The sequence below is a fragment of the Vipera ursinii genome, assembly GCF_947247035.1.
Source record: "Vipera ursinii genome assembly, chromosome: 7".
NCBI lineage: Eukaryota > Metazoa > Chordata > Lepidosauria > Squamata > Viperidae > Vipera > Vipera ursinii.
Window position 1 is genome coordinate 15,740,543 of NC_139521.1, and position 27,019 is coordinate 15,767,561.

Genomic DNA, 27,019 nt, shown 5'->3' on the forward strand with positions numbered 1-27,019 from the left:
CAAAATTTTATTATTAAGAAAGCTGCCGATTATTTATGCAAAGAATTGTCTATGTTTGGTGTGGTAAAGGCTCACACAAGTACCTTTTAATTAAAAGGACTACTAAACTTAATGATTTTTAAATTAAAAAGCTACTTTCCTTGCTTCCTTTTTTCAATTATTCCTCAAAATGAAACAAATTAGGTAAATATTATTAGATGAAATGAAATTTTGTTTTTGCCATTCCAGAAAATAAGCTATTATATAGTAATTATATTATCTTTGTTCAAACTTGGATGACTATCATTAATATGCCCATTTTATAGATCAGAAACTGGGCCTGAAAGAATGAGGTGGTTTTAGACTGAATCAAACATGCATTGGTAAATGAGAATTTGAGCTCATATTCTATTTAAACCCCACATTTCTGATATTAAATTGTGGGGTATGTTCTAGGCAACATGATTGTTCTTGTCTAGGAAAATTATAACTTTCTTATTTGCATAATAATGTTTTATTCATGAAAACAATTGTGTTATTTATGATTATTGATATAAAGTTAATTGAAAAGGACATAAATAACTCAGTAAACATTCTGGTGCATGATTATTATACTTACAGTATATTACTATTAATTTGAGTTTTTGTTAAGTTACTAGATTCAGAAATCAGTTTAATCTGGGGACAAATACCACATAATACTTGGAAACTGACGCTTTGTATTTTTCACTAATGATCATTATAAATCCACATATTGCTATACAATATGTCTAATTGGATAAAATTGGATAAAAATTGGATCTTAATATAGCATCCAATATAAATGAATCTGCCATATTTTAGAGAAATAAATTCTGGAATTTTTACCACTAGACAAAGTACTAGCATCAATCAGTCTTTGGTTAGAAGGCTACCTAGTATTATTAGGTAAATCAGGAAGTTTAACAAACATTTCAGCCAAATGTTGCTTCAATTTTCTTGTCAAGAAGCCTTGCTAACAGAAGCCAAGTTGAAAAGAGGGTCTCTGTATATGGTGGGTGTGTATCTACATTTATTTATTACTGTACTTATATGCATAAAAGGAAACCAAGAAAATAGCAGCGTTCAGTATCTGCCAGATGAATAACTTCTTTAAGTTTATGATTTCCCTCACACTATTTGAATGTTCCTAACCCTTGCTATTAGTTCCTAGCTTGTAATAAGGGTACTGAAAGAAATATACATGCCTATCAAGCAGGCACAGGTTGCATATTAGTTCAAGATATCATGCATAATCCGTATAAGCTTTTTCTATGGCTTGAATAGTTACACTGATAGGCAGTGTAGGAAGTAGGTAGGAAAGAAGTAGGTAGGCAGCATGAAATGGTAATGATCTTGTATCTGCTAAATACTTTCAGGATGATACTGATTCATACCTGTTACTTAATAGTAGCACTAAGCCAGGGGTAGGCAACCTTGGCTCTTTTATGACTCGTGGAATTCAACTCCCAGAATTCCTGAGCCAGCTATGAGCCAGCTATGCTGGCTCAGGAACTCTGGGAGTTGAAGCCCAGTAGTCATAAAAGAGCCAAGGTTGCCTACCCCTGCACTAAGCATACATAAAGAGACAGGCAGCTAAGGTATATGCATGCATGTATTTTAAATCAGTATAGTACCATGCACAAAGAGCCAAATGTTTTGACATCCTGAGTTTAATTACTGAACTGAAAAGTACAAACTTCTTTTGTCAGACTTAAATATTGTATAAATATTGTATAAACCAAAACTGAACAGTTGACTGGAACATGAGATGGAGATTCAGTGGAAGCAAGCAGCACAACTGAGGGAATACAACGCTCTCTAAGAAGTGATTAGAATAGGCAATAACTTTTATTTTAATGAAAATTAATTACCAGCTAACTATTTAGAATACAAGTAGCTGTGTAGAGTGCAAAGATGCTGCTTAGCACTGAAATATCTTTTCACTTAAGATGTTGGTTGGCACAGAAAATAGCTATTCTTGGACAGCCAGAGCCTATTGCTCTTATACCTAGCTACAGACTGCCCTTCTACTCAAGGAATATATGTAGTGCCCAACTCACTCCACCATTAACTTACTATTCCAATAAATGTGTGGATTGGTTGTTGGTTTTTAATCCAATTATTGATTCCAATATTTTGGTCTACAGTTTAGAGCCAGATTTCTTCCTCCCTTTTTGACACCACCACCAGAAGTTAAAATATATGCTCTTGTCTGGAAAGAAAAGGCACTTTAAATCTAAAGCAGCTATTTCCACTGAATCCTCACGATCTTAGAAAATTCGTTTTTCTCCCATAGATGAGCTTCCTCTTAAGAGCTCCAAAGCAGCAGCTTGTTTGACAGGGAAATCATTATATATTCTTTACTAAATATCTGTAATGTCTTCTATCAGTAATAATGGGAAAAATTACCACAAAATGATATGATTATAAATAAAAGGAGTTGTGCTATTATCTATCTTTTTGATCCCTTGAATATTTTCTACATTTCTCTTTGCTGTTCATGTCTTCCATTGGTTGGTTCATTGGTTTCTGGTGATTATGCTGGTTTACTTTTTCTAGTTTTTATAAGATATGGATTCTGAATATTGATTAGAAGGTATGTGGTATCATGTATACCTGTTTTATTAGATCCCAATTCTATGGGTCCCTTAGGGAGAAGGGCGGTATAGAAATCTCAATAAATTAAATTAAATTAAATTATTCTTAGTGACTGGATTATTGTTTATTAATATTTATTCAATGGAAGATGTGTCATTCAACTTAAAATAATTATTTCCTTATTTGTTATATGTGATTCTGGCAATAACAATTTATTTTCTCCTTTAGGAAGAAAATATTGAAAGTATGCTGATGTGGTGGACAATTGTTTCTTCTCTTGGATGCATTTTATTGAGTGCAAAAGGATGGCCAGTAAAAGAAGGACATGACCTCAGATCATTTCAAGCTCTTATGCGATTACGCCACAAGGTATTGCTAATGCATCAAAATTATTGGCTTTGGAAGTTTAAATTTTTATATTATTTGAGAATATCATATGCATTTCACATTGACTCCTGTTTAGCATAATAAAACGGGAAGGTACTTCTTAGAAAACTGCACCATGTTTCACATCATATGAATATTTTCTCAAAATGCATGTTTTCTCAAAATGCATTTTATCTCTGTATTAAAAGTAGAAAAATGTAGAGATTGTGCAAACTTTTCTTTTAAATTGCTTTTACCTTCAGTACATGTAAGGACTTAGTACTTGTACTTAGAAAAAAAAATTGAATGTATTCTTCCATCATTCTTCTATAATTACAAGAAAGAAAAATATCACATTTCCAGATTCATTTCTTGAATTTTTTTTCTAAACAAAGCCACAAACAAAATAAGTTGGAAGTGTGTGGGAAAAGTAAAATATATTAGAAGAGTAGGAATATATGAAGTGAAGAAACATCATTGGGGCTCATAATTTAACTGAAGTCAAAATATGAATTGCTTGAAATGGACTGTCTGGCATTTCCCAAGTTCTTTAAAACAGTTAACTGTGTGGAGCTAGGATCACATTGGGCCTGGTGTGAGGTGTAGAGCAAGAATAAATCCTCCAAATTCTTAAGTGTGTAAATATTAGTATATTTGCAACTGATTTGTATTAATCAATTGAAAATAATTTCTATTTATAAAACTGTGGTCCTGTCTTTTTCATCTTGTGGAATGAAAAAGAACATATATTTTGTTATACAAAAATCTTACATATTATATAACTTTTGGCTGAGAACTACCCTAGGAGGTTTAGAAACATATGATTGTCAACAAAGTGAACATAAAGCAAATAATCCATACCTGCATTCTTACTATATACTTTGGAAATGTATTTGTCATGATAATGCAGTAGAGAATTATCAATTTATCTTTTATGTAGAAATGATCCTGATCAGTTAACTTCTAGAACTTAAAAATGTAATAAACTACAGAGATGCAGTTAATTTTAGTATTCAGTGGATCATATTAAATATAGATTATCTGCATAATCATGTAAGATTTCAGTACAATGAGATTTTAAATGCTAGAGTCAGCTCTTGTATTAGCTTGTGCCCTACTGGTAAAATAGAAATTACAAGATGGAAAAGATATAGTAGAATGAATATATATTTAATATTTTTATGTATTTTTAAAAATGGCACAACTAATGTAAAATGTTCCTTTCTTTAAAAAAATGAAGAAAAAATTACCGTATAAGACGACCCGGCATATAAGACGACCCCCTACTTTTAAGACGTTTTTCAAGGTTTTTTGTCTTATACTCCAGAAAATACTTACATGCCCTGCCCTCCCTGTCCGTCGCAGAGGAGGCGAATGCCCGGCTGGCCCCGCCGGCCCTCCTGCTGCTCCTGCGCTTCTGCCGGCCCTCGAGATGCAGCGTTTCCCGGGTGGCAGGCAGCGCCGGAGGGCAGCTGCCACCCCGCCACGGCCGGCACCCCTCCTGCTTCCCCCCCAGGCCTTGAACTTCTCCCATTCGGCGCAGGGCGGGGCAGCTCCGCCCGCAGCCTCTTTTTCATGTGCCGCTTCCCTCTCACCGTCGGTCGAGGCGCGCTTGGCCCGGGCTCCCGGTCCCTCTTCCCGGCCGGCTTCCCGCCCTGCCCCTCATGGAGCTGGACTGGGCGTGCAGCCTCTCGGTGTGGCTGCTTTTCCTGGGCAGCCTGGCGGTGCGGCTCCTGCGCTCGGACCTGTTGCTGAGCCGGCGGCTGCTGCTGCGCATGGGGCTGCTGGCTGTCGTGCAGGCGCTGGGCCGTCCTGCCGCTGCCCCTCAGCGCCGCTCAGCCAGCACTGCCCGGCGGAAGCGCAGCGTCGGACGGGAGCAGGACTTCCCTGCCAGCTCCTGTCCGACGCTCTTCCCTCTTGAGGCAGCTGCTGCCTCAAGAGGGAAGAGCGTCAGACAGGAGCCGGCTCTTCCCTCTTCAGGCAGCAGCTGCCTCAAGAGGGAAGAGCGTCGGACGGGAGCCGGCTCTTCCCTCTTCAGGCAGCAGCTGCCTCAAGAGGGAAGAGCATCGGACGGGAGCCGGCAGGGAAGTCCTGCGTGTGCGTGCGTGTGCAGGACTTCCTTGCCGGCTCCCATCCGACGCTCTTCCCTCTTGAGGCAGCATCCCCGAGGACTCCTTAGGAGCCGGGGAGTACGCGCGTGCGCAGGACTGCCCTGCCGGCTCCCGCCAGATGCCACCCACTGATTTTCCGGCATATAAGACGACTGGGCGTATAAGACGACCCCCCAACTTTTGAGGTGATTTTCATGGGTTAAAAAGTCATTTTATACGCCGGAAAATATGGTATATAGAAAGATTAGAAGTTTCAAATTTTTAATTTGAAAAGGCTATGGTTATTGGTTTAAAGTGTCACATTAACCATTTTTAGATGTTTACCTGAATAGTTGCAAACTGAAAACTGTCCAATGACACTTTGTAAATGTTAGCCCTGTCTCTTAGTCTTCTCTTCATGCTGCTCAATCTGTCCATTCAGTTCCTGACATCCATGGCTCTCATAGGGGTTCAGAACAAAATTTCATCTTCCGTTCCATATATATATATTCCATGTAATATCAGTGAGGTCCTATTGGCATTCAAATAACACATTTGAATTTATTTATTTTTATTTAATAAAACTTCCTTCTAAAGCAGGGGTGGGGAACTATGGCCCTTTTATGACTTGTGGATTTTAACATCCAGAATTCCTGAGTCACCCAACTGAAAACCACAAGTAATAAATGGGCTATAGTTCCCTACCTCTGTTCTAAAGCAGAGGTCCCCAACCTTTTGGGGACCAGGGACCAGTTCTATGGAGAAAGTTTTTTCCACATCCTGGGGTTGGGGACCCCTGTTCTAAATAATATGCGCTACAATATTTAAAATCAGTACAGATTTCAAAGTATTTAAAGAAACAAAAGGGACAAAGTAATAAAAATGTTAATAAGAATGATAAAGCTGGTAGGACCAAGAAATAATCTTCTACAATTCATATTATTGGGGTAGACTTTTCAGGAAAGAAATTTTTGTCCCATTCCAATTAGAAAAATTACCAAGGAGTTTCTTATTTTAGATGCAGCTGCTGGTATTTCTGGTATGCCTGTTCCATTTTATAGATACTTTTCCTTCAGATCTTAGCTACTAGACAAGGTGAGATGGAAGGAGGCAATTATTGGGCATCCTAGACTTAAATTTATTTGGTCTTTAAACATTATCTCCAAAATATTAATTTGTGTTTAGAAAAAGTTTAGCAATCAGTGCAGCTGTAGTGTAGCACTGCAGGTAAACTATCATTCTATTTTTGGAGGTTTCCAAAGATTATTAAAACATAGCCCTAATTACCATGTATTGTTGAAATCCAATGTAGATGTAACTAAGGAATAGAGACCGAACTGTAACTGTAACTGTAACATTAGTATGATGATTACCCAGTTATATCTGTCAACCCCAGACCATTTAAGTGAAGTTGTTGAGGTTCTCTTCCAGTGTTTGAAGGTTCTGCATGCCTGCATGGGGAGAATCTGACTGTGACTTAATCCTATCAAAGCAGAGTGGCTGTGACTATTAAAACCACCTGAATCTGGGAATACTCCATCTATAACATATATAATCCCAATTGAATTAGCCAGCCCCACCTGGGCTGGCAAAAAGACATGGTGTGGACCCTATCAGTCAAGGAATGTTGGCTGGCTGGTTCCAGAAGAGCCTTTTCTGCCATGGCAACTGTCCTCTGGAACATCTTGCCCCCAATGTGAGATCTGCACCCACCCTTCTGGCCTTCTAAAAGGGTTTCAAACCTGGGTCTGCCCACTAGCCTGGGCCACAATGGGAGAGGTATTTAATGGTTTAGCCAGATTCCCACCTCTTCCCTGTGCACACTTTGTTCCCTTCCTTTCCATCCTGGTTAATTACATTTTATTTGAATTTTATATATACAGTTCTTTATTGTTTTCATATTTTATATGGTATTTTAAACCAGCTAGAATGACCTTGGTGAGATGTGCAACATAGAAGTTTAATAATAAATAAAAATACACTTGGATGGGTAGCACTTACCCATTTCAGAATGGTGTGCAATATGGGAATCTTTCTGGATTAATGGCTCCCACTTAATGAGCAAAGGATAGGAAGCACTTTGCATACAGTATCTTCATGTGGAACATCAATGGCACCCTTTTTACTAGATCAGGAAACACTTCAAACATCACTTACACTATCACCTCACAGCTCAGTTATTGCAATGTCCTCTCCTCCACATGGGCTTGTCCTTGAAGACCACGTAGAATCTTTAATTGATCCAGAATACAGTGTCGTAGGCAGTGAGGTATATGCCTCAGTATGCCCATGTGCCACTTCTGTTTTGAGAGATGCATTGGTTGTGTAATGGCATGTGAGAATTGCTGTATTAGTTGTATCATAACATTCTGTAAGTTGGTCATCTTCCTGCTGCTGGTGTTGTAAAACTGCAGCTGCCAGATATTCAGTGCATAGTGGGGTTCCTCGAGAACTGGAGTCCATTCTTGAAATTTCTTTGAAAGGAAGTATGAGACTTGTAAGATTGATGTCAGCACTCCCGGATATATCAGACAGGAAACATAACTAGATGAGCTATTTCTACTTTAATGTAAGTGTGATGGAATAGGCACCTGGAGACTTGTGGATAGAAGTTTTGGCAATGTAGAGTTTTCCAAGTCAGAGGTCCAGATTAAGATACTATATTGTTTTGAGCTGGATCGGGAGGGGAATAAATATTCAGAGTAGCCACATCCAAGAATATCTTAGGATATATCTAGCAGCTTAGAAGGTTATAACTTTAGCAATATTCTACCCATTTGGTATAAGTATTCAAATGACTGGACTTGATTGGATTTCACTATGTTATCATTGGGCTTGATCCTGACCAAAGAATCTTGCAGGTCTGAAAGTGCATTTTTTTTGTCACCACTTTTAACTACTTGATCAGTTATGGTAGGACCTTTCTAAGTTTCTTTTTCTGTTAGGCCACTGGGGAGCTCCCCCTTCTCTTGACTGATTGCTTCCTGTACAGTATTTCTTCCCCCAAAGTCCTCCACACATTTCATTTCAAGGAAGGACCCAGATTTCGAATGCTTTAAGATGTCAGAGACTTCCTTGAGCTTATGATATTATATATATATAACAAATTCATAAAAAGTCCTACTCTCTGGCAATCTGGAATATTCTAGTTCTTTCAGACTGGCTTAGGCATCTACTATCTCAAGTAACTTTGAATAACAAATAACACAATTTTACTAAAATAACTACATTGGGATGTATGGAAATGATCAATAAAAAGGTTGGAAATGATCAGTAAAAAATAATATATTTTAAAAGCATTGGCTACTGCTGTTGATATAAAATGTAGCAGGGAAATTGTACACGACCAATCATTAATCATTCAAAGTTACAGTGCCACTGAAAAAGTGATTTGTGATTAGTCCTTGCACTTACAACCATCACAGCATCCCCATAGGATCAAAATTTAGTGCTTGGCAAGTGACATGTGGTTGCAGTTCCTGGAGTCATGTCACTGCCATTTGCAACCCTTCCCAGGCTGTTTCCAACAGTAAAAAAGCTGGATTTGTGCAACAATCTTGATGATTTGCTTAACAACTGCAGGGAAAAAGATCATAAAACCAAAATGACTCACTTAATGACTGCATTGCTTAACGATGGAGCCTCCTGTCCCAACTGTGATTATAAGTCAAAGACTAACTGCATTAAATAACTTCCATCTTGCAATTTAAGATTCAATTTGTTTCTGAGCAAATAAACATTCAGATGATCTAAGACAGAGGTCCCCAACCTTTGGGGCACCAGGGACCGGTTATGTGAGAGAGGATTTTCCATAGACTGGAGTGGGGCTTGGTTTTGTGTGCTGCCTGCATCCCGCAGATGGGGCTTTGCTTGTTTGTGTGGACTGGATCTCTAAGAGATCAAGTTTGTTCCATATTTACTCAGCAGCCTAAGACAGGGCATGACCTTAGTTGTAGTCTGCTAGATTTTGGATTAATTTTAAATTATGGTGTTTGGGCTTGTTTTGGGCTTGGTGTATAGTGTATTTAAAACTGTTATTATACTATTGGATTTTATATGATTTATACACATAAATGTATAAATTCCTGTACATATGAATACATAATACGTATCCTATTTTTATGTATTGCCCTGTTCACCGCCCTGAGTCTCTTGTGAGAAGGGCGGTATATAAATTAAATTAATAAATAAATAAATAAATAAATAAGGCTGAGGATTGATCTAAATTTGTGAGGTAAAATGTGATTGAGAGCACGGATGTGGATGTATCTAGTATCTGGAATACCTTACAGTAAATCACATGCATATTTTATTGAAGGGAAAAGAAAGCAACTGCATGAGTTCAAGAAAAGATGCTGTTAATGTAATTTAGAACAGAAATTCAGTGTTAATAACAATAGAAAATTGTATAATTGGGCTAGAAGTCTTAACACAAAAAAGCCTTTGGAGGAAAAAAAAAACCTGTGTGAATACAACTGATAAAATACTTTTTGGCTTTGCAAATTATTCTTGCTTTTCCCGAAAGAAACTAAAACCGTGAAAGTGTTTATAAGGGCATTTCCATTTGGTTAATAGTTTGAATTGCTAATGGTTTGTTCCAGATCATTTATTAAAACGTTTCCCTCCTGAAATAGGTAGAAAGCACTTTTGGCATCTTTCTGAATTGTCTGTTGATGCCACTTAAAGCTTGTGTCAATGCGTAAACATTACTTCAATGAACCAGGCACATGCTGTGCGATTTTCAGATTGAAGGGAATGAGTTCAGAATTTCATTAAAACAGAATACTAAACAGCCAGCAGCAATGGTTTCTTTCTTTTTTTTTTTTAAAGAAATACAGAGCAGTGCTTGATATGGTAATATTTATATATACAATCTTGTTTTTCTTTCCTTCCAAGATTTTTTTAAAAATAAATGTTTTGTATTATTTACTTTTAAACAGACTTCTTTGAACTCTTTGACAGCATTCTTTGTGGCCTGAGTTTTCACAAGAAAGAGGATTAAGAATTTGTTTTCCTGCCAAACTCAGACAGATTCTCTATGAATTCTGCTGCAGCACCATCTGTATCATTTGCAAATAATTCCCAGTGCAGTTTAAATCTAAGTCACAATTTCTCCATTTTGTTTCAGCATCTCTGTATCACTTATGCATTTAGCTTGGGTGTGTGGAATACATTCAGCCAATCCTTGTTTAGCTTCATCTAGCCAAAAGCTAAATTTTGAGAATGTCAGCCAAATAGCAATCACTCTGCTTGAATCTTGAAGTTTCCCATTCTCACATGGTTTCCAATGCTGTGTGAATGAACAAACAATTCGTTTTTCTTCCATGAGAAAAGAAATAGCAGACAACAAATCAGTTTACCATTGTGCTATTCTGAAGAAGCCTTGTAATGGAGGCCCATTGTGCTATTCCAAACAGCCTCCAAAGTGTATTCTCCAGGCAAAGCGTGAAAATGTAGCATGTCAGCAAACCTGCATTCAGGAGATTGCTTCTGAACTGGAATGAATGAATGTGTAGGAAAAAAACACAACTGTCAGCTCAGCAGATTGCCTAATTGCTGAGAACACCAGATGAAATGCAAGCTTTGTCACTAAAAGCTTGAGTGGGGAAGGGGAACTTAGTTTTCAAACTCTAGTGAGGAAGCAGAGTTTTCACTCCTATGCAACTTACTACCGCTGATTTCCTGTTAAGTATGACTAACAGTGAAATATGAGTGGCAGGGAAAAAAGATCATCATATGATGGGACTCTATAAAATTGGTTTATTCTAAATGTTCATCAGAATTTATAGACTGTGGATACTGTAGAGCCTTGGTGGAGCAGTGGGCTAATGCCTCCTTAAGTAACACCAGCTGCCTGCAATTAGTGCAGGTTCGCATCCCACCAGGCTCAAGGTTGACTCAGCCTTCCATCATTCCGAGGTAGGTAAAATGAGGACCCAGATTGTTGGGGGTAATTAAGCTGACTTTGTAATAATGCCGCTTGGGGGGGCGAAAGCCCTAATAAGCAGGCATATACATAGAATGAAGGCTATTGCTAAGCACATTGGTTTGGGCTTAAAATTGTAAGCCGCCCTGAGTCTTCGGAGAAGGGCGGGATATAAATGTGATTAAAATAAATAAAAAATAAAAAAAATCTGCTGGGTTGTGTTTTCAAATAAATGGTTTTTTTTAAAGAAAAACTTGACTTATTTAATAGTGATGAATTATAAGAAATAGCCATTATAATACCCTTACTAATCTTATTTCTTATTTCATTAATAATTCTTTATAAACTATATGTTTGGATAACACAAAGGAAAGATAATATCTTTGCCTTCCTATATGCAACTGAGAAATGGGCTTTACTGATGTTTGCAGGAAATATCTTCAAAGCAAGAGAGAAGTGTATTTACGATTTGATTGCACACTTGGAGAGAGAGAGAAAGAGAGTTAGAATGTAATTGTACAATGTTGTGGTAGATGGTGACAGTTACTGACAAATTGCTCTCCCTGCTTGTCTCTTTTTATATAAATTAATGATCAGCTGTCCAACAAACCTACTTTTCATTCTACAAGCCTTGCAACTATTCAAAATAATCAAACACAATGGTTAAAATGTTGGTACAATGCCTAATATTGAGCACTGTTTGTTAGGGTTGAAATACTTTTTTTTAAAAAACTTAGGCTTGAACTTATGTTTTGATTTGATTTTGAATAATGTGGATGTGTTTTAAGTATTTTTTTAACGAAAATAAATAAAATATTTCTTCTGTGCTAGAGGAAAGAAAAGCCAGTTTCTTACAGACAGATTGTTTTGCCCTTAATATTGGAATAGAAGTCCTGTGAGGCTGTAACTACAACTTTCAGGCTAAATTATTTTGCCTCTATTTTCACCAAGAGAGAAGGAATTCTCCCTCCTGTTTTTAAAAAGTTTACTATCATTTGTAAATAAGTGATTCAGAAATTTAATACATCAATAAAAAAACCTCATGAAAATCAATCATTTCTACAAACTCAATGATTGTAGAAAAAAATATTAGGTTACTTTGAAAATGAATGAGTTTCAAACATTAGAACTTTACCCTTCTTTTTTCAATAGCATGAGGTCTTAAGTAAAATGGTATGGGCAGATGCTAATTTTATACTTATACTAATTTAAGTTCTTTCTACCTTCTGTTTTCACATAAATAAATGATATATGCTATGACTGCAAGGAAATTCTTTTTTTTTTGGTAGCTGATGTGTATATTTTATTTGAAACTCGGTTGCTGCCCTAATTCTAAATAAATTATACTCTGAAAAGGAAAACAGAAATTTATGTGGGACAAAATAGAAGACAAGCAGGAAGGAACCTTATAGGAAATTAATTGTGTGGTAGTGCCATTTCCTTTCTTGTTGGTTCAGAATCTAGGAATTGTAATTATTATTATGTTGTTGTTGTTAGCTGCGAAGTCATGTCCAACCCATCGCAACCCTATGGACAATGTTCCTCCAGGCCTTCCTGTCCTCTACCATCTTCTGGAGTCCATCCAAGCTCATGCCCACCGCTTCAGTGTCTCCATCCAGCCACCTCATTCTCTGTCGTTCCTTTCTTCTATTGCCCTCAATCTTTCCCAGCACCAGGCTCTTCTCCAGTGAGTCCCTCCTTCTCATTAGGTGGCCAAAGTATTTGAGCTTTAGCTTCAGGATCTGGTCTTCTAAAGAGCAGTCAGGGTTGATCTCCTCTAAGACTGACCAGTTTGATCGCCTTGCAGTCCAAGGGACTCGCAAGAGTCTTCTCCAGAACCATAGTTCAAAGGCCTCAATTCTTTGGCGCTCAGCCTTTTTATGGTCCAACTTTCACTGTCATACATTGCAACTGGGAAGACCATAGCCTTGACTATACGAACTTTTGTTGACAGGGTGACAGTGTGCTGTCTAGATTTGCCATTGCTTTCCTCCTGAGGAGCAAGCGTCTTTTAATTTCTTGGCTACAGTCCCCATCTGCAGCAATCTTGGAGCCCAGGAAAATAAAATCTGTCACTACCTCTATCTCTTCTCCATCTATTTGCCAGGAATTGAGAGGGCCGGATGCCATGATCTTGGTTTTCTTAATGTTAAGTTTCAACCCAGGTTTTGCACTCTCCTTCTTCACCCACAACAAGAGGCTCTTTAGTTCTTCTTCACTTTCTGCCATTAGAGTGGTATCATCTGCATATCTTAGGTTGTTGATGTTTCTTCCGGCAATCTTAATTCCAACTTTTGATTCATCTACCCTGCCTTTCTCATGATGTGCTCTGCATATAAGTTAAATAGGCAGGGCGACAGTATACAGCCTTGCCAGACTCCTTTCCCAATTTTGAACCAATCAGTGGTTATTATTATTATAAGAACATTCTTAAAGATGATATATATTAAATTTGTAATCTACATAATTTATGTTTTTAAAATGAAGGTGAAGAAAATACAACTTTTGTATAGGTTATATGAATTATTTAACTGCCTGAATTGCTTTTTTTGCTGTTGATTCTAAATCATTCAGTGTTACTGTTTTTAAGTATATCCTTAACATTGTTTAAGCAATGCTATTGATTATGATCACACATAGAAGGGAACACTGAATTATTCATGCCTTTGTTTGTTTGCATGTTTGTTTCATTAGATTTAGGTGCCTTCCTCAATCAATTAAAATAGAGCTGGAAGGGACCCTGGAGGCCTTCTAGTCCAACCCCCTGCTCAAGCAGGAGACTCTATACCATTTTCGACAAGTGGCTGTCTAGTATTTTCTTTAAAAACTCCAGTGATGAAACACCTACAACTTCTGATGGCAAGGTGTTCCACTGGTTGACTTACTTCACTGTTAAGAAGTTTCTCCTTAATTCCAGATTGCTTCTCTCCTTGATTAGTTTCCATCCATTGTTTTTTGTCCTTCCCCCTGGTGCTTTGGTAAATAAGCTTACCCTTTCTTCTTTGTGGCAATCATTCAAATACTGAAATACTGCTATCATGTCACCCCTAGTCTTTCATATATTTTAGTCTCCAGGCCTTTAATCATCTTAGTTGGTCTTCTTTGCACTTTTTCCAGAGTCTCAACATTTTTTTTGTAATGTGGTGATGAAAACTGGATGCAGTATTCCAGGTGTGGAAGGTGTGGCCTTACTAAGGCTTTATAAGTGGTCCTAATATTTCACATGATTTTGATTCTATGCCTCTGTTTATACAACCAAGGATTGTATTAGCTTTTTTGACTGCTGCCACACATTGCTGGCTGATATTTAAGTGATCATCCACTAGGAATCCAAGGTCTCTCTCATAGTTACTCTTTTCACCTAATCTGTACTTGTACCTTTGGTTTTTCCTGCCTAAGTTGTAAAACCTTGCTTTGTTGTTGTTGTTATTAGTTGTGAAGTCATGTCCGACCCATCATGACCCCATGGACAATGTTCCTCCAGGCCTTCCTGTCCTCTACAATCTTCTGGAGTCCATTTAGGCTCATGCCTACTGCTTTAATATCTCCATCCAGCCACCTCATTCTCTGTTGTCCCCTTCTTCTCTTGCCCTCAACCTTTCCCAAAATTAGGTTCATCTCCAGTGAGTAAACTTTGGTTTACTCCACGTTAAATTTCATGTTGTTGGATATGGCCCATTGTTCAAGTCTGTCAATATCTTTTTGGATCCTGAGCTTGTCTTCTGGGGTTGTAGGTTGTGTAGAGTTATTTAGAATTATGATCTAAGGTTCTATAGAAAAATATGCTAGAATATGTATTTTTATTCCATTCATTCACTCACTTTTGAGCTAGTAGGCAAAGAGAAATGGTTAATGTCTCAATAATTATTAATTCAGGATAATAGACAGCTCAGGGTTAAGTCAATAAAACAATTAATTGCAGAGAGATTGAGTTTTCATATGCACAATTAAGAGATGATTTAATATAAATAAAAGTAATAAAGATTGAACAGCATAGAACAAAACAACAGAATATGAAAATGAACTGTACACAAATTATGAATATTTGATTGAAAACTCTCTCTCTCACACACACACACACTCACACACATGTATATATGTATGTATACACATAGACACTCTTTTGTAGGAATTTGAAACAGAAGAGAAACAAGTTAAATATGCATGATAAAATGAGCTAATAAGTATATATAGATAGATGATAGGGAGAGAATATGAATAAAGGTACTGAAATTCACATTATGTTTTAATTTAAGCAGGAACATTTACTAAATAATGTAATACTGATATAGGACACTACAGAAATTATCTAAGATGTATAAATGTACTTCAATTTAATGTTGGTAATGGAAAAAACATGAAGGGACATTTTACCTTGGATGGACATGAAAAAAATGAAATAAATGCACATTTTGATACAAAGAAATGAAATGGTAAAAAGTGAAATGGTATTTTCTGGATTTGAAGATTGAAAAAAAAGTTTTTCTGAACTGCAATTATGAAGTCAGTCTTAAAACTTGTAGAAAGGTTAGAGGTTAAGGAGGAAAATAATCTTTTCTCATTGCCTTTGCTTTTATTCCTATTAGTCTGGTCAGAATGAGGATAAATTTATATCATTCATCTTCCTGGCAGCTTGTGTGTTTATGTGAAAAAAATTCCTTCCTCTTCTTTCTGCTTGGCTCAGTCCAAAGAAAATGTCTGTGGGCTCTGACATTGGCAAATTTACAAAAGGAAAGGCAGACCAATCTAAGACTAAATTTAGGTAATCATGGGGATTTGAACGCAGCAAAAAATTGGGAAATGTGGTCTCTAATTATATAAACAGCTTTTTTAAGTAAGCTAATTGCTTCCTGTTGTAAAGATCTCAAACTATGTTGAATGGCTACAAGTTGATATAGCTCAGATGAGCAGCTTGTTACAACAATGTATTTTTTTCTGATTTAAGAAAATAAGCAACTATCTAATTTATAATTAACCTTAATAGTTTTGAAAGGGTAGAAACATATTTTGATTACTTTCTCCTCTTCTGCTAAACAAAAATGGCAGAAGATCTTATAGACTTAAGGACTTCGATTAAATGGTTATTATTACTGCCACAGAGCATAGTTAAACAAGGATAGAAATAAAAATGTATAATAAAAAATAGAACACATAATAAATAAAAAAGCGAGCTACAATTCTTCAGTAAATAACAAAAGGTAGATGGTAAATGTAAAGGCAAATTTTGGAAACCTGGAGGTTAGGTCTAAATCCTGGTCAACGTCAAATAGATAGCAGTTCCATTCTCTGCTTGGGAATTTGTTCAAATGTGGTTCAAATAATCTATTGAACCTTCTGATTAAGGATATATATGCTGATTTAAGACAATGGGTTTTTTTGGTAATATATTTTATTGATTTTTTTAAAAACATAAATCACTTAATAATTGGTGAACAATGTGTTGTCTGGGTCTAGTAAAACAGCCACTAACAATTGATTTCTATAATCCATAGTTGATTTCCTCTTTTCCCAAAATATCCTCTTTTGCAAACATTGAGTTAATTCAATTCTTATTGTTTTGATAGATAACAATTAAATACAGTGCTTTTTTGTAAAAGAAAAAGGTGCCGGAAGTCACACATGTCATACAAACCACCTTGCCTACCCTACAAGGTTCCATCCAAAAACGGTGCTGGAACTCCGTTCTGAGCGTTCTATGAGGAAAAAAGCCCTGATTAAATATATATTTTCCCCAATATTCCTAAAAATAATAATCACATCAATATAATATTACTTTTCTATCCAATCATTCTGGCTGCCTTATCATAGATCCTGTTACAGTCCTTATTTTAATTTATTTTTCCCACCAAATTCTAGGTATTCTTACTGGTTAAGATTTTCTCAAAAATTAGATATATTTAAAAAATTAACTCTATTTTTTCATATGAACCACCCCATACTTTTACATTTCTTAAGGAATAGATAAAACGGTGGGGGGAAAAAGAAAAGAAAGGAGAGCAAGAGTAAAGAAACATAAAAAATAACATACTACTTAAAATATATATCCCTCCTAAGCTAATATATATATTTGTTTCCAAAATTTCTTATTCTTTTTAACCATAATTAAAAATACATTTAATGTTTAAATATTCCATTTAATACATCTAGTCATCTAGTCCAGACATGTCAAACACAAGGCCCGGGGGCTGGATCCGGCCCGCGAAGTGGTTTCATGCGGCCCGCGAAGCCATCCTGGAAACAGTGAGGGAATGGCCCCTACTGCATTGGCCCTGGCCCAGAGACCCTCCTCCTGCCAGAGACCCTCAGATCTGTCCCACTCCTGCCCAGGCCCCCATAGGCACCCTTGATGCGAATGATGTAGAGCTGGCCACGCCCACCCAGTAGGCCATACGCAATTTAGCCATGCCCACCCAGTAGGCCACAACCAACCAAGCCACACCCACCGGGCCCCTCGAGGGCAACCGCAATGCTGATGCGGCCCTCAATGAAATTGAGTTTGACACCCCTGATCTAGTCCTTTAACTCTTTTTCAAAACATTTTTATCCATTATAATTTTCTTAAATTCAATCACATTTAAACATCTAAAACATTTCCTTTATCTAAATCATTTCAACTTTTTTATATTACTCACATCAAGAAAGAGAATAAAAAAGGGAAAAAGCATACTATATTATTTAGGGAATTCATCTCTCTTAGAATGACATACCGTATTTATCGGCGTATAACACACACTTTTTCTTCCTGAAAATAGGGGGCAAATGATGTGTGCGTGTTATACGCCGATATAATTTAAGGTTTTTTCCTGAAATTTCCTTTTTAAAATGAGGTGCGTGTTATACGCCGATAAATACGGTATATATTCCAAATCTTTTCTATTTCTTTAACCATATTCAAACAAATGTTTCTTTTTAAAGTATTCTCTCTGATAAGTCTCATCATTTATTTTCTTAGTTTTCACTTTAGTCTTTTTCCTTTGCCCAGTGTCTTTCTTAATCAATTTATTTTGCTGAATCAAAAGGTTTTTCCTTATGTTCATAAATGTTACTGTAGATATAAAAAGTAAATCAGGTGAAGTGTCTTTGTACGGGGCTTCTGTCTTTCCATGTTTGTTGAAAAACATTTCCTTTTTCTTTCTCGCCGCTTCTCTTATCATTTCCTTTCTCTCCGTTTTTCCTGACATCTCTACAGTCCATTTTATCCAGTCTGTTTTCTTGTCTTCAGATTTATTTTGTAGTATTAAGGGATGTTATTTTTTCCAATTCTTGTGAATTTTTTTCCACTAGGGTTGAATCATGTTTCCTTGTTTTGTTAAGTTCCATCTTTAAGTCTCTATTCTCAATTCTATATCCACTTATTTGTTTTATCGACTCCTTCTCTGTTGTTTTCTGGGAATTTTTTTGTTGTAAACTTGGAAATAGATTGATTTATATTTTCAAGGTTATTTTGGATTTCTTTGTGCTTTAAAGTCATTATGGTTTGAATTAGTTGTAGTATACTATATATCTCCTTCTGTGAAGAATTTATATTTTCTTGATATGTTCTTTCTTCATCTGATCCATGATGGCCAAGAATTTGAGTTTTTCTCTTCCTTTCTTTTCTCTGCAAATAGCTTTAGAGTCCCAATTAAATAGATATTTGCAATCCAAATAGTTCAAAAAAGACTTTTTTTCCCTGAAATTTATAATTCTCTCTTTGTCTACAGCCCAGATTATTGTCTTTTTTTGTCACAGCTGTTCTTTGTTGTTAAAGCTTTAAAGGTCACAAACACAGATTACCTTTTCCCAGGTTTTGCCAAGTCTTATATTAAAGTCAGGGACACGGTGGCTCAGTGGGTTAGGATGCTGAGCTTGTCAATCAGAGTGCTGCATAACAGAGTGAGCACCTGTTACTCATCCCAGATTCTGCCAACCTAGCAGTTCAAAAGCACGTAAAAAATGCAAGTAGAAAAATAGGGACCACTACGGTGGGAAGGTAACAGCATTCCCTGCGCCTTTGGTGTCTAGTCATGCTGGCCACATGACCATGGAGATGTCCTCAGACAAGCGCTGGCTCTTCAACTTTGAAACAGAGATGAGCACCGGACCCTAGAGTTGGAAATGACTAGCATGCATGTGCAGGGGAACCTTTACATTTACCTTTATACTGTATTAAAGTCATAGCTGTCATGGTCTTCATCCACCACTAGGTGTCAGCAACTATTTGTTCATTTCCAAAATGAACAATTACCTTTAGAATGAGAGTCTTACCCATTCAAACAATTTCAGATTTAATCCAGATTTAAGTTTTAAATTTCAGGTTCTATATTTATTTCACTTCCATATATTTTGATCCTCCATAAAAAGATTAATTCACCACTTCCATTAGTATAAGGGTGGGACGGAAATCCCCCTCCTTCCTTTTTGGAAGTATTTTGCTTCTTGGAGATCTTTTCGAGGAAATTAAATATAGAATATATAGAATAGAAAAGAGAAAATCAAATTCCTCACCCAGTTTCAAGCACGCTGTTTACAATTGTGATGGTTAATACTTTTGGACTTCAGTTGCTAGTAGCTTGGGCTGGTCGATGCAATAGAGCCAGCCTTTTTCCTGTCAGGTTAGAAGGCTTTCCCCAAGTCAAACGGAACAGCAGCTGCCATTTCAGAATTGCTGGAGCACCCTTCTTTCTTTTCTGCCTTTCCAGGGCGACTTAGACACATTTAGGGTCCCCTGGCAAGGCAAAATTAGCTAAAGGGGTGTGGAGAATTTGCAAGCATGCAACTGGTCGCTACTGTGCAAAACTGGAAGTCTCTAAGGCAATATTTTTGTAATAGTACAGCAAAAAAGAAAAAAAAAGCCAAATGCAATGCATCCTACCTGATGAATATAATACTTCTTGAAGCATCAAAAACATAGCAAGGTATGCACATATAGTTATTTGTTTTAATAATCTCATATAATATCCCAAATGTGTTGCTTTAGAACATTTCTTTAGAATGAACTCTAATGGTACAGGCTCTCCGATGAAAGTTTGAGGAAGTGAATTCATGGGGCCTAAATCCTGGAACAGAAATTACTTTTAAGCAGTAATTAAGAATATAATACCAAACTCCATTTTCTAGAGAGATATAGTCATTTTAAACATAGAATATTTTTTGTAACATATCTTGCAACTGTCAGATAACTTTAAGAAACTTAGACTGTACTACTAGTCTGTGACTATAATAAAAATTGATGATGACTGTACTACTTCAAAGATATCAAGTTTTCTAAAATACTCAGTTGAATGCCATAGAACTTCTAAGACCTTGCAAGCTACAGGGATGAAATGTATACCCTATGAATGACAAAGAATTCTGAATAACTGAAAAATTATGCTTGGTAACCCCACCTATTTGTCCAGATGTACATCTCTGTTCTTTTATTTTATTGAGCTATGGTTAAGTGACCATGGTTAGGATTTTTTTTAATGTAAATTAATTGATCATGTTCAAACTGTTTATTTCTATTTGCATCAGTTTAAAATTATTTATGCAGCCCATCTCAGTGGAGATACCTCATCTATACTATCTGTGTATTTTCTGAAACTATCTCAGAATAGATAGTTCATATGACTGGCATTACAAATATAGGCTTCCCCCCAAAACTCATATATTGTAAAGTGAATTTGTATAAAATGAGACACTGACTTAGTGGAGAAAAGTGGTTGATGTCAAATATGTAAAAGGTAAAGGTTCCCCCGCACATGCGTGCTAGTCATTTCCGACACTAGGGGCCGGTGCTCATCTCCATTTCAAAGCCGAAGAGCCAGCGCTTGTCCAAGGACATCTCCATGCTCATGTGGCCAGCATGACTAGATGCCAAAGGCACACAGAACGCTCTTACCTTCCCACCATAGTGGTCCCTATTTTTCTACTTGCATTTTTATGTGCTTTCGAACTGCTAGGTTGGCAGAAGCTGGGACGAGTAACAGGCGCTCATTCTGTTACGTGGCACTTGGGATTTAACCCGCCAAACTGCTGACCTTCTGATCGACAAGCTCAGCGTCCTAACCCACTGAGCCACCGTGTTAGGCATATGGTGTTAGCCTACAATGTTGGGTTGAAAATATATTAACCATAATGCTATGACTTTAAGTTGTTAATTGGCCAATGGGTGTGTAAGTGTTCTCATGGCCATAAGAGGAAGCTAGGAACGTAGCTTCTCTCTCTCTCTCTGAATTCACTGCTTTCTACTGTTACTGTTTTTGCTCTGCTGTTGGTTTACTAATGTTGTAAACCTGAACTATGTATTGACCTCTGCACCGGTAAGAAGACTTTGTAGTTTGGATTACTCTTTGGACTGTTGCTATTGTTTATGACCTGGACTGTTTATTTTTGACTGTGCACTTTTGTTCTTACACCACCTCAAAAGTAAACTACTTTTTGCTTTTACAACTCGGTGTACTCCTGTGTGTGACTCTTACTGATCTCAGTACCCTTCCTTGTCTGTGCAACTCTTTGGTAGCACAAGGAGACCTCTGCACAACAAATTCCTTAACACACCGCGTCCCTTGATGTCAAATATTGTAACCCAAAAGTTTTGACAAATGTGCTCATAAATTTTTACAGCCATGTTCTGAAGCACTTTGTTACTGAAACGTGTCTTCTTCCTTGTCTCATTTTTCAGATAGAGTAAAAGTATGTCTTCTAGAGTTGGACTTCTATGTGTTGTTATCATATCGGAAATAGAATACTTCATTGCTCTACTTTTTAAAAGCATATTTTGTCTCTGTGTGTCCAGTTTAAAAGCATGGGTATATCCTAAGGCTAAAAATCACCAATATAATGTAATATGTCCAACTTCATTTCTACTATTTTCCCCCTCATTTTGAATAAGGGCTTTGAATAAGATATTTCTGGTCATTTTGATCACATAGTAACGGTAATACAATGGAGTCAGTTATCAGAATAATTTTTAAAAAATCTGAGTGAAATTAAAATTAACAAATTAATTACTAAAAAGAGCAGAAAAATAATAGGTCTCTGCCTTGCACTGAAAAACTATTTCATCATTGTGAAGAGCTACTGAACGGAACCACAAAACTGCAGTTGAATAGTTACTTCTGTATTTCAACCAGTGTTTGAATATGATTGCAGGCTATTAAGTAGGAACAGGGCTTTTTTTCTCATAGAATGCTCAGAACAGCATTCCAGCACCTTTTAAAAAAAATCTCCCTCTGAAAGCCTATTGCAGGGCTAGGCAATCTTGGCCCTTTTTTATGACTCATGGATTTCAACTCCCAGAAATCCTGAGCCAGCCATGCTGAGGGGAAAGGAAGAGGTTTCCAAGCTGTGCCATGCTGGCTCAGGAATTCTGGGAGTTGAAGTCCCTGAGTCATAAAAGAGCCTGAACTAGAGAAGGACATTAAAATTATTTACAGGGTTACTTCTTTAGGAACTAAACTTTTAGAATCTAAAACAGCTAATTCAAAAAAGCCAACAGGAAGGAACCTCACATTTTTCATCTGCTTCTGTCTTTTGGAAGGTAAAATTAGATAACAAAATAATCTATTTCCTATGTTAATATCTCTGCAATGAAATCAATAAAGGTAACAGGAAAGAAATGAGAAATGTTTTTCTCAATGTACTATGTCTAATTTAGCTGATGCTAGAAAAAAATAGTATCTTTTGTACATATTCTTGAAAACTATTTTGAATCTAACCATCTATTACAACTAAACCACTTTAAATTAAACAATTCTTAAGAATGAAATATTCTTAATTTGGACTTTACTTTTACTGTTTGGACTGTTGTGTGTTTTGAAAAATAGATTATTTAGAATCTAGTTATGTTGCACTTCAGTCTTTAAATAATTAACCTAGTATATACATAACAATATATGATGTTTTCCATGGTGAGCTTAACATCAATAACAACATTTATTAAAAAGACTAAAATAATTTCTGGTGGTATTATCTGTACATTAAAATTATGTTTAGTCACAATATTTCACTTTTCACATTCTGGAAAAGCAGTGCTCATGTATCCTAGCAAAAGATGTTACATGTGTGCATAAGTGTAGTTAGTAGTATATGCCTTTTTTAAAATATCAAACATGCAAAGAAACAAAAATAAGTCCAAAATATCTGTATTACATCCAGAAATGCCAACTTTGCAACCAATATTTCTCATCCATAACTATGGCATCCTAAGGATACCTGCATACATGCAAATGCTTCTCTGGGATCAGTAATGCAGCAGGGATTACTTTTTTCTTCCAGTAACAGATTGCTGGGAAATACCAAACATGGCCTTAAGAATTCCAATGTTTGTTACAAATTTTTCTGGATGTGGTTGGAAAGAGGCCTAGAAATTCCAGCACAACTACATCACACTTGTTGAACGTGCACACACAACTAATTACAATCTTCAATCATATGTGATATATCCAGGGCTTTTTTTCCCCATAGAATGCTCAAAACGGCATTCCAGCACCTTTTTTTGCACACACACACACAAAAAGCTGAAGGAAACTGTTCCGGAGAGCCAAATTCTCCTCAGGTAGCCAGGTTGCAGAGCAGCAGAATGCATTGCAGCAACAGGCCTTCAGATGGCTCAAATAAAAGGAAATGCGATCCATACAAGCTAATTTAAAAGTGGGAGGGTAAGAAGGGCCAGGTGTGAACAGGTTGCTTAGCAACCTGCTTAAACAGTCTCTGTAACTTTCAGCTCCCAGTGCCTTGCCTTTTTTAAGCTGGGAAGTGTAAAAAAGGCTAAAAAGAAGGCATAGTGTGCTATCAAGGAAAATGTATAGATATAGCCTGCAGATGTTTAGGGAACCTTTATTTTTCATACACTGATCGAATTTTGTTTTAATGCCATGGTGATACACAATCAAATGTAGTCAGTCTTTTTTTTAATCCCAAAGCATCTGTTCGTTAAATACAGTATAACAAAGTTTTGGATGATGGAATTATTTTTTATCTAAGGATAACTAATGATAACAGCTCTTAAATAAAGCTATAACTATCTTCACTGAATATCCAATGTCACTTTTTTATTTGTAAACTCTTAAGTTTTTAATTCAGACTGTTCTGAATTCTTTCTTAAGAAACATTCTGCAGCAGTGGATTGATTTGGATTGTGGTGTTTTTGTTTTTTTTTACCATAGACAAGGAAGAATATTTCAAAGACTAAGATCAAATCTCTTGGAACTGCTTTGTTTATAACATATTTTTACAGATCTTTCTTCCTTTTAACTATCATGCTTTTCAATGGTTAATCTTTATTACTTTGCTAATATTATTGTACACTCTCTTCTGTTAATTAGTATCATGATAAAATTAACTAAAATGAACTTTATCCTTTAAAATTCAGTCACTAAGACTGAGGTAATTTATCCACAGAGATTTCTTTCCTTCTTGGAGAGCTGAAAAATAGAATTTTTTGAGAGCCCTTAAAATAATCTCTTGCAATCTATTACACCTGGCACATAACACAAGGACATCCCTGAATTGTTGGCCCAGCGAAGGTTCGAACTACTGCTTCAGTGCAATGTGATGCTGTAAATAATGATGCCATAAATTCAAGCTTTAGTGAAGTCCAGATTGACAGATATACCATTTTCTCCTATAGAAAGCCATAGCAAATTTCTTTTACATCCATATTGAATGCTTGGTACTTAATATGCTGCTTTTATACATGAACTAAAGCTGGGAATCTTCAAACTTCATAAAAATATTTCAACTTAACTTTGAATTTTGGCTTCTGAAATGTCAGAGGAATCAATATAATATTGTAATGCAAACTTTCTTTAAATCTTTTATTAGAATGTGTCTGCATCCTATTCATATTTTGTACCCTGAGTTTTCAAAGGACAAATATTGATTAATATTCATGACATGCACATGTAGTTTTCTCCAAACTACCTTATCAGCCTTTTTCACAGACCAACAGGATAAATAAAATTTTGCACCAATATGATTTTCTAGATAACTTTTCGTTAACTAACGGAGGTGCATACTTTTAATTATTTTTTCATTATTTCTGGAAAAAGCTCAAATAATCCTTAGATCATTGATTAGAGAGACCATAAATGCTAATAATAATTTCATTCAGTTGGATTATATTTTTCTGTTATTTATTCTTTTGACTGAAGTAGTCTGACTAGCTTTTTATATTATATATATCATATATATCATATTATATATTAAGGTGTTATGTTTGTCTGGATAGCATCTTGTATTTTTTCATAGTAGAGATGATGAAGAAATAGAAAGTATATCTTATATCAATTAAGATAAAAAAATGAATTGAAAATAGTCTGTCTCATAATGGGATTTTAGGGAAATAGATCACGTTAACAAGGTGGCAGGTTGAGTTCCATCTGGTAAGTAGAGTAATCTGATAATACTTTAACAAATATGAATGATTTTCAATTATTGAAGATGCCTTGTCCTAGTTTTAAGAGGGGAAAATATCTTATCAATGCTTACCCAAACTCTTATTTTCCTGGGCTGCAGCTACCAAATGTCTGATAAATTTCTTCCATTTCAATCATTCCATTTTTCATAACAGAAACCTCTCATTGGCATGTACCATCTCCAGTTTTTTTAAGCAATGAATTATCCATTTTAACTGTACAGACTGGAATGATATACTAATGATAAAATATATTTTCTCTGAATAATATATTGTGAGTAAAGAAAATATTGAGAAATTGAACTTGGGTCAGTCATCATGACCAGAAATTTACTTTTCCAAGCCTTTGGACTCATGCTGGAGCCCAATCAGCAGCTCTAGCCCATCACTTCCTTTTAGCATATTCACGATCTCAATTTTCACTCTCCCAGCCAGAGGCAAGTGACCACCTCTCAGCACTCTACCTAGCTTTTGCTGGTTAGCAGCTTTTCTCCACATCCACCACTTCTCTTTGTCCTAGTTCACAGAGGGTTTCTACGTTTTCCACGATGCCAATCCCAGGACCATGAGTTCAGTCATCCCAGGGACCACAATGAATCTAATAGTCTCTGTGCGGGTTCTTGCTTTGAGCCTTATTGGCTTGGTAAGGCAGGTAACTGGCATACCCCCTATTCTTGACTCATCCATGGGAAAACACTGTGGGTCATCTTAGTTTCCTCAGCCTCAGCCCCAGTCCCTCCACCACCTAGGGGCTGACTAGGCACCAGGTGCACCACAAGTCCAGCAATGCTGTGGTGGTTCCCCTCAGCCATAAGGAGGGCGCCCCAATCCTGACCTTGGCTTTCATAGCGGTGATGTTTCCACTTACCATCTGGCTGACTTCCCCTTCACTGTCACTCTTGTAGAAGGTTGGACTTGCTTGGGTCATGGTCAGAGTTCCCTCTTCCTCACTGGACTGGGGAGAAAACTCAATAAACTGCTGCCCTATACATATTTACTCCATCAGTTTTGCTGGGGGCCTCTTCCCTTTGGGCTGATTGGCAGGTGGAGGAGCAAAGGCTGGCTGTAGTACAAGGCACTCAGCTGCTCGATTTTCCACAACAGAAACAAGCCCCCTGGCTGTTTACCACATAGGTAAACCCGTTTCACCCCTGGACTGCCAACAGGTCATTGTCTACCAATCACACTCAGTATTTTTGTTTTGGGAAAACAATCTGCTCTGGCTGGTAGCTCCAAGAACTTGGCCTTGGTTGCTGTCTCCTCTCCAGCGGCAGATGGCTCTCATGCATTCCTAGCCTCCCCATATGCTAGGAATTTACTATCCCCCCTCCCATTTCTGTTTGACAAACTGCGAGCTGAAGGTTGAAGAAATGAAGAAAGCAAGTCAACTTTGGCACAGTGTCATTTTAGAGAATTGATGAATGGTTGAACAAGGTATTTTTATTCCTTTCCATTTAATCATCATTATATTTATAACCATGATCCATTTGATTTGTATGGCTGCACATCTCATCTAAGTGACAATCTAAACTGCATGTTACTTGCTTTGTTAAAAAAATCAAATGCATTTAGTGTCAGAGAATATATTTATGTATATTTCTGTTTATTATATACACATCAATTAGCATTATTTACACAGCTGTGTCAAAACTTAATAAC

At 36.6% G+C, this 27,019-nt stretch overlaps 1 protein-coding gene across 1 annotated transcript in view; it reads left to right on the forward strand.

Moving 5' to 3' along the window:
• LOC310643550 (follistatin-related protein 5-like) overlaps positions 1-27,019 on the forward strand; it is a gene marked incomplete at its 3' end in the record, with an annotated part of 154,866 nt that overhangs the window by 33,692 nt on the left and 94,155 nt on the right. Inside the window, exon 2 of the mRNA XM_083368022.1 lies at positions 2,827-2,967. Coding sequence (XP_083224148.1) covers positions 2,845-2,967 — 123 coding nt within the window. The 5' untranslated portion in view covers positions 2,827-2,844. The remainder of the gene's footprint in view (positions 1-2,826; positions 2,968-27,019) is intronic.